At 49.1% G+C, this 12,028-nt stretch overlaps 1 protein-coding gene across 1 annotated transcript in view; it reads right to left on the bottom strand.

The window, feature by feature from the left end:
* IQGAP1 (IQ motif containing GTPase activating protein 1) overlaps positions 1-10,848 on the bottom strand; it is a 156,555-nt gene extending 145,707 nt beyond the window's left edge. The window contains 3 exon segments of the mRNA XM_070953762.1: positions 10,339-10,438; positions 10,625-10,721; positions 10,723-10,848. Of these exon segments, the coding sequence (XP_070809863.1) occupies positions 10,339-10,438; positions 10,625-10,721; positions 10,723-10,848 (323 nt within the window).
* Positions 10,849-12,028: the final 1,180 nt, after the last annotated feature.

The following is a 12,028-nucleotide window of genomic DNA, read 5'->3' as shown; positions in this document are numbered from 1 at the left end:
CTTCCAATTCTCCAGTTATTCTGCTTTCACCAGATACTGCAACATTCACTATCTTTCTTATAAACAATTATTAACTCTGGACTGTTATGTGGTAGGTGTTTATCTGTTTGTATTCTAAATTCCAAAGCACTTTAGCATCTTCGTTTTCTATTGTGTGGTCCCATCAGTTCTTGCTTGTAGGCAAGGGATATTTCTTTCAGATCTTCCAATGTACCATTGTTGCTATTTTGTCATGTTGTTGTCTGTAGTCAGCCTATGCAATCTTCTCGCAGCAGCTAATCAGGTATTTCTTCAGCTTCTTTACAGTGGCAGTACTTGCTATCTGTTGCCGTCTTCTTAATTCTGGCTTTATATGCATTTGTTCTTAAGGCTTGGTTTTTTGCAGCCAGAATTAGCCCATTTCTTTCTTCAACTTTCTTGCACTTAGCTATTTCCAGGTCTATTTATTATCTATTTTCCCTACTATTTTTTATTGCACTGGTCATGTAATGCTTTCCCTTGCCATGTGTCTTTTCTATTCTTTGTTTGGTTTTTCTTGTAGGCCATTTTGGTCTCTCTGTGCTCTCCACATTCAATCATATTGTAGCACTTTGTCTACAGTGGAAGAGACAGTGAAGACAATACCGAATGCTTCTTTCCTGAGAGGACCCTCTTTTTCTTTCAGAGTCAAATTCAAACCCCCGAAAAGGAATGCAAAGATGTTAATCAGAGGAGATGAAATCACTTAACATTACCAGTCAAGACAAAGGTATAACTTACACTTCTGTTAACTGAAATATCTTGATAAAATTCCCTTCTGACCCTTGCATCTTTTTTATTACTGCTGCTTTAAAATATTTTTATATTATTACTTTGGGATTTCTTGCCATCATTTTATGGCAGTATAATTCTTCCAGTGTGCACAACAGTTGTTAACCTACATCCCATTGCTGCTCTTAATCACAGAAAGAGAAATCAACATGAAAAGCAAGAAGGATGATTTCAGATTTCCACACAAGAACTGCTTTGTGTATTGAGGCTCAGATTTCAAAACTGTTACAAGTTTAGAATTGTTGATAAACATAGTGACAAGAGTAGAAAGCTACATTTAACAAGTTACAAAGGTTTCCAGTGATACTGTTTGTCAGTCATTAAACTCAGTCTCTTGAGCAAAAATAGCAGTGCAAGATTGCCTAACCATTCCAAAGGCTGGGCTGTGTACAGTATATATCCACTGTTCATTTTCCTATCTTAGCAATTTGACAAATCCTGAGCTACGAGAAGACACTCGTCCTTCAAGTAATCAACTGGGCAAGCTAAATGTGAAGCTGGACATCCTGAAAACTGGGCAAGTCCTTATTTTGAAACAGAACAGGGTACTTCTCAGGTTGGATTTGATTTAAATCGAGTTGATTTAAATCACAATTTAAATCATGATTTAAATCACTAGTAAAAAGGCTTGATTTAAATCATAATTTTTAAAGAGCAACTGTCATCTCTGCTACTCCTTTGACCCACTGTTGACTCACCGATAGTCCCAGTGTTGCAGAATATACAGCCTCATGCTACATAACTAAGCTCCATTTCATGCTGAATAAACTAAATTATTTATGTATCTTAAATAGAAAACTATCTTACGATAGATTTTTACCCCAAAAGTTTTTTATTAAAATAAATTCGATAAAAATCAAAAAAATCCAATTTAAATCCAAAAAAATCTGATTTTTTTGATTTTTTTAAAAAAATCATTGATTTTTATCCCCCTTGGTACTTCTACTCCATACAACAATGCATTTCTAGTTAAATGGCTCACTCTTTCTGAGGTTCCAAAGAATGGAACCAACCAGTTGGCCAATAAGGTATAGGCTTCTTACACAACTCAGACCTGAGTAAACCTTATGTAAGTTGCCATAACCTTATGGTGCTGTGGTCTAGCTGGTATGTCAAAGACAAGCTTCAATGGAACCATAATTCCAAATTCAGGTGTAGGTACTTGGGAACAGGATGATTGCTAGTTAAGGTCTGCCTTTTTGCAGATGACACAAAGGTGTGTAATAGAGTTGAATTCTTGGGGGTATTTGTAACATGGAAAACAATTTGGTCAAAAATGTGGAGACTGCAGTTCATTTTAAAATATAAAATCATGTACTTGGGGGAAAAGAATCCTCTGGCAGGGTACAGTATTGGAGTAGTGTTGGGCAGAACAACAGAAGAAAAGGATTTACGTTGCTCATAGCAGATGACTGCAAAATGAACTAACAGTGCGACCAGGTAGCCATGAAGGCAAACAAAATTCTAGGATGCATCACTAGAGGAATCACCAGCAGAAAAAAGGAGGTTCTAGTCCCACTATATAGAGATTTAGTCAGACCCCATTTGGAATACTGTGTCCACTTCTGGAGATCTCACTTAAAAAAAGAAACTGATAAGATTGAGCAAGTCAGAGGTGGGGAACAAAAATTGTGCAAAACATATCAGGAGAGATTGGATGAACTGAATATGTGCAGCCTGCCAAGACAGAAGGGAAAATGGGGGACATGACTGAAACATTTAAACATACAAGTTTTCTTTTTCTGCCATCAGTTTTCTGTATTTCTGTTTTTAACTTCAAGAGACATCCACTTGGCCCCTTAAAATATGGCTTATTTCAGCAGAATGTATTACACAATTACAACAGTTTTGGTTTACTAACACAGCCAAAGGTTTATTCAATACTGTATGGAGTTTGTGAAAACTTTGAATTGTCCTTTCAAAGAATTTGTTACCTGCAATATGGGAAATCAGTTATTTCATCTCCCATAAAAGCATGCACCAAAAGAAAGAGAAAGAAATGGAAGGAAAGAATGACACACTTCCTCATCTCATTCTTGGGCAAGAGTTCCCGTTATATTGGGAGATAAACAAAGAAAGCTAGAGATCATGCTACACATCATAAAAAGGGTGCACAAAAATGAAAGCGTTTGACAGCCAAAATCATATCTTGCCCACCCACTCCCTGGAAAAGATATTCAAGCAACATTTTTTAAGGTCTTGCACAACACTTTTCAATATTATTTCTCACGAAACAGTTTCCCTGATGGCCCAACCACACCCATGAGAGGACATTAGAATTTGATCCTGGATCAATGCAGGCCATTTGTGTTGAAGAGATCACATTTCTTCTTCCTACAAGGAAAAGCTATTCGTAATGTCATCCCAGCAAAGTCTGAGGCTTAAATAAATGCATACAATTAATGTTTCAGAAATGGCACAAAGTACAACTGTACATTTTCATTTTAAAAATCTGGGAGAATATTCTCAGTTATGGTTCATTCCCAGACTGATAAAGGTTCTAGAGACAGCTGTGTGAACATCTGCTTGCAAGCTCTGTCAATAGAAAGACCTTTCATTCATAGGAAGGCAGTTGAGAAGGAAACAAAGATGACTTCACTCTATTGTACTGGGAGATACTGGATTCAGATGGGAAATAGTTCAGCTCCAGAATTTTTGTAAGCCCAACTCTTTCTTGTCAATAAAACTTGTTAAAAAGACTGAGGATCTTCCTTGGAAAAAAAATCACTTTTGGTTTTAGGCAAAAATCCTAAATGAACACCTTAACTAGCACCACCATAACAGCAAAAGCACTGGACTTGTTTTTCAATGTGATACTTTTGCAGCCGAAGCAGAGAACAGAGTTGTTGGTGATGAGAGACCAGCTTGTATGGAAATGATCCTTTCAAAATCTTGTTCTCAAGCCATTCAGACAATAACCAGACCTTTAATTTATTTATTATTATTTATTTATTATTTAAATTTCTATACCGCCCTTCTCCAGAATAGGACTCAGGGCGGTGAACAGCCAGAGTAAAAACAATACATACAAAATTTAAAAACAATTTAAAATAATTAAATATTATTGGCCGAAAATTAAAATAACCCAATTTAAAATCAATTTAAAATTAACTCAGGCCAGCCCCGCTAATTGAAATAAATGGGTTTTCAGGGCCCGACGAAAAATCCGGAGGTCTGTTATTGTACGTATCTCTGGGGGGAGGTTGTTCCAGAGGGTGGGCGCCGCCACAGAGAAGGCTCTCCCCCTGGGGGTCGTCAGCCGACATTGTCTGGCGGACGGCACCCTGAGGAGGCCCACTCTGTGCGAGCGTACTGGCCGGTGGGAGGCTATTGGTGGCAGAAGGCGGTCTCGTAAGTACCCCGGCCCTAAGCCATGGAGCGCTTTAAAGGTGGTCACCAACACCTTGAAGCGCACCCGGAAGACCACCGGGAGCCAGTGCAGCTCACGCAGGAGAGGTGTTATGTGGGAGCGCCTCGTCGCCCCCATAATCCCCCGCGCGGCCGCGTTCTGGACCAGCTGGAGCCTCCGGGTGCACCCCAGGGGGAGCCCCATGTAGAGAGCGTTGCAGTAGTCCAGGCGGGAAGTGACGAGTGCCTGAGTGACTGTGCGTAGGGAGTCCCGATCTAGAAAGGGGCGTAACTGGCGTATCAGGCGGACCTGATAAAAAGCTCCCCTGGCCACGGCCGTCAAATGATCTTCTACCGACAGCCGTGCATCCAGGAGGACGCCCAAGTTACGAGCCCTCTCCGTGGGGGCGAGTGATTCGCCCCCAATAGCCAGCGATGGCGTCAGCTGGCTATATCGGGACGCCGGAAGCCACAGCCACTCGGTCTTGGAGGGGTTGAGTCGGAGCCTGTTTCTCCCCATCCAGGCCCGCACGGCCTCCAGGCACTGGGACATCACTTCAAGGGCATCGTTGGGGTGGCCTGGGGTGGAGATGTACAGCTGGGTGTCATCAGCGTACTGATGGAACTCCACCCCGAAGCCACGGATGATCTCACCCAGCGGCTTTACATAAATGTTGAACAGAAGGGGCGAGAGGACCGACCCTTGTGGCACCCCACAAACAAGGTGCCTCGGGGTCGACCGCTGCCCCCCTGTCAACACAGATTGCGACCGGTCAGAGAGGTAGGAGGAGAACCACCGCAGAACGGTGCCCCCCACCCCCAACCCCGCCAACCGGTGCAACATGATACCATGGTCGATGGTATCAAAAGCCGCTGAGAGGTCTAACAGGACCAGGATAGAGGAGCAACCCCTATCCCGAGCCCTCCAGAGATCATCCACCAACGCGACCAATGCCGTTTCCGTGCTGTGCCCAGGCCGGAAGCCGGACTGGAGCGGGTCTAGATAGACAGCTTCATCCAGGTACCGGGGAAGCTGTTGCGCCACCACACTCTCAACAACCTTCGCAACAAAGCGAAGGTTGGAGACTGGACGATAGTTAGCCAAAACAGCCGGATCCAGAGAGGGCTTCTTGAGGAGGGGCCTCACAACCGCTTCTTTCAAAGCGGCCGGCAGGACCCCCTCACTCAAAGAAGCGTTAACAATCTTCTGGAGCCAGCCTCGTGTCACCTCCCGGGAAGCCAGTACCAACCAGGAGGGGCACGGGTCCAATAAACATGTGGTTGCGTTCAGCCGTCCCAGGACCCTGTCCATGTCCTCAGGAGCCACAGGATCGAACTCCCCCCAGATAACACTCTCAAGACCTGTCTCAGTCATCCCGTCCGGACATACCCAGTCAGAGGCCAGCCCTTCCCGAATCTGAGCGATTTTGTCATACAGATACTGCACAAAGTCCTCAGCTCGGCCCTGCAAGGGGTCATCCCGCACTTCCAGATGGAGGAGGGAGCGGGTCACCCTAAACAGGGCGGCCGGGCGATCTGATGACGCGATAAGAGCGGCAAAATAGCTAGATTTCGCCGCTTTTATCGCCACTAGGTAGGTCTTAATATGAGACCTCACCAGTGTTCGGTCGGATTCGGAGCGGCTGGTCCTCCAATTACTCTCCAGGCGTCTTTTCCGGCGCTTCATCTCCCTAAGCTCCTCGGAGAACCAAGGAGCTAGGTGAGTTCGGTGCCGGGTCAGAGGCCGCAAAGGCACGACACGGTCCAAGGCCCCGGCAGCCGCACTATCCCAGGCGGCCACCAGGTCTTCAGCCGAGTCATGAGCCAGAGTCTCAGGAAATGGCCCAAGCTCCATCTGGAACCTATCAGGGTCCATCAGGCGCCTGGGGCGGAACCACCTGGTCGGTTCCGCCTCCCTGCGGCGGGGTGCAGCGGTTAGAAAGTCCAGTCGAAGGAGCGAGTGGTCAGACCATGACAAGGGTTCGATGGCTATATCCCCTATATCAAGGCCACTCAACCACTGACCCAGATGAGGCCCAGAAAATGCAACATAACAATGCAAGAACAGAATCAGTGAACCAAAATTCAAATATGCTAAGATATAATTGCAGCTTACATCATCAGTACTTTAAGCAGTTTCTGTGTTGTCCCTAACTGGCACATACAATGAAGATGAAGGAAGGATATAGTGAAAGCCAGCCAATGGACCTGAAGGAGACCTCCTAGAGACCTAGACAATCCTCAGCTTTGGAAGGTCAATAGGAAGGTCATTATCTCTTAGCACAATTTAATGATCATTATAATTTATTAATTTATATGTTATTCAACTCCCAGCAAGAATGAGTGATTTACAAATTGTTAAAAATATTTTAAAACAATGCAAAGCAAGGGAACAAGGATGGCAGAAAAAATGAAAGAAAGGAAGAAAAGCAGCATCAATAATCCTTGCCAAGGCATGAGGAAAGCCATACAGAAGGTGGGGGTTTGAACTGGGGGGTGGGGGGGCAGCTGAAGTTTCTGGGTGATCTTCAAGAACAGTTTCAAGTAGAGTGCATGGCAGTAATCAAGCTGTGAAGAGGACCCCTAATCTAGGAAAGGGGGCAACTGGCGCTTCATTTAAAGCTGGGCAAAGGCCTTCCTAGCCACAGCTGCCACCTACTCATCAAGGAGTTGTGGGTCCAGAATGGGGGGATTAAGGGGAATGGGAAAGTGCCACCCCATCCAAGGTCAAAGATGGAATCTCCCCAGATTTGGGCAGTTGAAACAACCCACAACCACTTAGGTCTTGGCACATTCAGAGACAATTCCTCCCTATCTACACCTGCCCAGTTTCCAGGCCCTGGGACAGAATCGTGACAGCCTCAAAAGATCGTGATCAGCATCAAAAGATATCATTGGTATCATTGGAGTCCTGGTGATATTGAGTCTCAAACCAGCGGATAGGAGAACAGTAGCTCCTGAGGTTAGAACACTGGGCAGACTATCGGCAGGCTCACGTTCAAAAATCATTGCTGCCGTGGTGTGGGGTGAAGTCCCATCACTCGATCCAGCTCCTGCCAACCCAGCAGTTCGAAAATGGGCAACTGCGAGTGGATAGATGGGTACCACTTCAGTGGGCAACTTCATGGGGACATGAATGGAGCCCCTAACTGGTGTTCCTCAGGCAACAGTGAAGTCACCAGCTAATCCTTTCTTCGTGGAAGCACTTTGGTGCTTCCGACATAGATGTTTAGTACCAGTGTACAACCTTACTTAACAGTTCATGAAGATGAGGGAAGAGAGGGGCCTGGGCAATGATCTCTTCCAATCTACCAACCCCAACTGAAACTGGCCCCCGAGAAAAGAACCACAATAAAAGGGTGCCCTCTGACCATGGAGCTGGTTCAGAAGGATACTGTGTTTCACGGTATGGAAAGCTACAGAGAGATGAAGGGGCACAAGAATTTATGCACCACCATCGCACCAGACTCTGCCACAAGTCATCAACAAGCACAACCAAAGCTGCTGTTGTACTGAATCTTGGCCTAAATCTGACTGAAGCAGGTGATCCCTTTTCTTCAAGGTTCTCATCAGCTGTAAATCAACCTCCTTCTCAATAACCTTCTCCAAAAAGGGAAGGTTGGAGACTAGTCAATAGTTAGTGAAGACTATTAGATCCAAGAATGGCTTCTTGGGGGAGAGGGAGGCAGCACTACTACCACCTTCAAGGCTAGGGGCACCACCCGCTCCATTAAGGGGAAAATCTGAGGGACTTTATCCGTTAGATAATCTGAACCCTCCTCACTATGCCCTACACACCACATTCTAAGTTTGGGGACTTTTATCCACAGAGAAAGGAGAGGGCTTCTCCCCAAGCACAGGCATGATTGGCAGTTTGAAAGCTCAGATGTGGATAAAAGTCTCCAAGCTTGGAGTTGTGCGTGTGTGTATGTGCGCGCATGGGCACGTGAGCACAGCATACTAAAGGAGATGTTCTTCTCCAAATCTCAGACATCGTTGGTGTTTCTTTGTCCGATGCCCCCTCCCAGCAAAGCAGGAAGTAGAAGACAATGCTACTGCATGTGGAAGCATGGAGGAGAAAGTTGCAGGAAGCAGTCTCCTTGGAGTCCAACTTCTGCCTTGACAGATCTCTGGAGAGCAAGAGAGGAGGCAGGGAAGCAGCGCTCCCTGGTCCTGCAAAAGGGAATCCCTGTTTCCAATCATGTGTGGTAAGGATGCTGACTTGTTGGGGCAGCCTTCCCTCATGCAGCTCCACCATCCCCTCCTCTCCAAAGCTCTGTCAAGGCAGAAGTTGGACTCAGAGGAAACTGCTTCCTGCAAACTTTTTCCTCCGTGCACACACAGCAGTGTTGTCCTCCGCCTCCTGTTGGGGGCTGGACAAGGCTGGGAGGGGTGATCTGGAAGTCTCCAGCAGAGGAAGGCGAAACCAGAGAGAGTGCCAAAGCCTCATTCACTCGAAGAGCCTCACCGTCCCTCTCAGACCATGCAGAGGACCCCCAGATGGCTGCCTGGGCAGCGGAGTGCAAGCGCCCAGCCTGGCCCTTAAGCTCCTGAAGAACTGGGATCCCGTGGCCCTGCCCAGCTTCCCTGAGGAGGTGCCTGGTTGCGCTTACTTCCTCGAAGCTGCTGCTGCTTTGCTCACTCTCCTTGGCCAGGTTGCTCATGGTGGGTTCAGGAGGGCAAAGTGCGTAGGTCAGAGGGAGGCCCACTCCCTCTCCATGCAAGCCGACCCGGCTTTGTAAACAAAGCATCCTCAGCAATAGAATGGGAGACCACCAGGAGAGGCCAGAAGGAGGGGGAAGGGGATGGTGAAAGGGCAGCAGGTCTGTTAGTGGCCAAGTGCTAAGGCAGGACTTCCCTCAGACCCTCCCTCCCTCTCACTCCAATCTCCCTCCCTCCTTCTTTCCTCTACCTTCTCATTTCCATCTCCTTCCTTCCCTTTCTTCCTTCTTTCCTGCCTCCCTCCCTCCCTTCCTCTCTCTGTGCCCAGGAAGGGAAGAAGGGAGGGGAAGAGGTAGCAGCACTGCCGGGGGCTGTGGCTTTCCCACGCGGGAGTGGGGGAAGGGTTGTCCTGGTGAAAGGGAAGCGCTTGTGGGGCGATCATGCGCTGGTGAGCGAGCCACGAAGGTGCTGGTGGCAAGTGCTGTGCTGCTGCTGCTGGCTCCACACTGATCTATAACATCTTTGTGATGGCCACCTGGGCCGGAAGGCATTCAGCCTTAGATCTGGTCCATGGGGCTGCCCTGGACACCACCTACCTGTGCTCTCGTCACCTCCTGGGATGGGCCAAGGCAGCGGGGGCCAGCCCCTTGCTGTCTCCAGGGCAGCCCCGTGAGCCAGATCTAACCATATCACGGGCCAGATCTGACCTGCAGGCCTTCTGTTTGACATGTCTGTCCTAGATGTTCCAGGGGGCAGACCTACTCATTAGGGATATCATCCTAAATAAAGCTATGGGATGGTTACCAGCAGACACAATAAGGGTGGGAAAATATTGATATCTGCCACCCTTATCATCAAGAGGTAATCTCTAAAGGAGGCCCTTAATCCCTATATTTACCCCACTGGATTGTTGTCATGGGAAGAAAAGAGTGCTGTTTGCTACCACGAGTTTCTATAATGAAAAGGCAGGGCATAAATGTAACAAAGTCTCATTTTCCAAATCATTTCATTGGTAAAAATTAAGTATTCCAATGTGGATTTCACTCTATTTTTCCTCCCAAAATTTCTAGAGGTGAAGAAAGCATTTCAATTTTCTAGCTATACTTTTTAAGCCATAGAATTTTTAATAAAATTGGATCACCATTCCTCATGCCAATTACCATAGAGAGACCTTCCTAGGAGCTTTATGCCAAATAGAATTACAATGTATTATAAATCCCAGAAACCTTCTTTGCTGCAGCAGAGCCCAAAGGACCTGATTTGGAATTCTCAGCCTTTCTCTTCTTTTGACCAGACCCAAATGTCACGGCTTTTACGCAGTGCCACTAACCTTCCTCAGCATGATTTAAAACGCCGGGATTGGCATCAACGGGACAAGGGCTCCATTTCAGGAGGAAGCAAAGTTGAAAACCATTCAGAGCAGAGGTCCAGGTCGGCGGGGGCAACCCAACCGACCAAGCCGGCTGCCTTCTCCCGCCCGCCTGGCCCTTCTCCGGGCCGCCTGGTCCCCTGCCTCACCTCTTGGCCTCCTCCAGGTGGCACAAATACTCGTAGGCCACGTTCTGGCGCCGCCGCTCGTCCATCTCTTCCGCCGTCATCCTCTCGTTGTCCAGGACAGCTGCAAGGAGAGGCGCGGTCACTCCAGGCGGGTCATGGGGGGGATCCCAGGGGACGGAGCGCCGACCCTCTTCCCCCCCGCCGACTCGGCCGGCCCGGGACTTCCCCACCCGCCTGCCGGGCAACCCTCCGACCTATAATTGGCTCCCTTCCGGCCCGGCCGCTCCTCTCCACGGCGGCGGCTCACCCTCACTGCCTCGCGCCGACCGAGCCACTCGGCCGGGCCAGGAAAGTCGCCAAGGCGGCCGGCCTGAGGAGCCACATCCCCGGGAGTGTTCGGCCAAGGGCGCCACAGGGCCCGGCACGCATCGAGCGGGGCTCTGCGCCCGATCCGCAGCTGCCGGCAGAAGGGGCGCAGGAATAGGCCGCTCCTCGGCGGGGCGCCGGGGCTGCAGCAGCGCCTCCGGCCATCTTGGGCGCGGAAGGGTGGGTCGGGAGAGGCGGCCGAAACCCCGGCGCCCCGGTGGGATCGGGCGCGCCGCCAAGCAAGCCGCCAGCCGCCCGGCCTGCGTCCCCCGCCCCCGCCTGCCCGCGCGGACTCACAGCCGTAGTGCGGCCGGGCTACGCCCGTCCCGTCGCATTCCTCTGGAGCAGCCATGGGCGCGGGGCGGCGGCGGTTCTCTGGCGGGCGCGGAGCGGAGGGAGCGCAACGCAGCGCGGGCCTTCGGAGGGCGAAGGCAGGAAGACGAAGGGGAAGCAGCGGGGCGGCTCCGCCCGTGGGTGTTGGCGCAGGGAGGGCGCGGCCGCGGCGGGAACGAGCGGAACGGAAGCGCGCCTGGGTAGCCCCGCCGAGCTTCTTCGCCGCCACGCTCGGCCGGCCTCTGCCGGGAAGCCCACCGCGCTTAGCAGCCGGGGAGAAGCGGGCGCGCCGCCGGAGGCCCCCACCGGAGCCCCGAGCCAGGGCTCGGCAGTGGCAACCCGGTGGGCAGCCTGGCGACGACTTCAGGCTCCGAGCTGCTGCAGGGGTCACAGCGAGTCAGTCGCTTGTTGGATCACTAAAACCTGGCCTTGCCGCTTTGTACTCTAAAGTCCTCCTAAAAATAAACTCATATTTTTAATCATTGAGCCATTATTTATTTTATTTTATTTTATTTTATTTTATTTTATTTTATTATTTTATTTTATTTTATTTTATTTTATTTTATTTTATTTTATTTGTATACCACCCTTCTTCAACAGGACTCAGGGTGGTGAACAGCCACGGTAAAACATAACATATAAAATTTAAAAGCAGTTTAAAAGACATTAAATAATTTTGGCCATCAATTTAAAACAACTCAGTTAAAACCAAATATAAATTAAAACCAAAAGGATGGGATCAAGCCAGCCCGGCTAGATGAAATAGATGTGTTTTCAGGGCCCTACGAAAAGTCCGGAGGTCTGATATCGTGCGTATCTCTGGGGGTAGGTCGTTCCAGAGGGCAGGTGCCGCCACAGAGAAGGCTCTCCTGGGGGTCACCAGCCGACATTGTCTGGCTGACGGCACCCTGAGGAGGCCCTCTGTGCGAGCGAACTGGCTGGTGGGAGGCTATTGGCGGCAGAAGGCGGTCTCGTAAATACCCTGGCCCTAAGCCATGGAGCGCTTTAAAGG

The sequence above is a fragment of the Pituophis catenifer genome, unplaced genomic scaffold (genome assembly GCF_029215685.1).
Source record: "Pituophis catenifer annectens isolate HBS135680 unplaced genomic scaffold, rPitCat1.0.hap2 SCAF_14, whole genome shotgun sequence".
Lineage (NCBI taxonomy): Eukaryota > Metazoa > Chordata > Lepidosauria > Squamata > Colubridae > Pituophis > Pituophis catenifer.
This window is presented reverse-complemented; position numbering and strand designations above follow the sequence as displayed.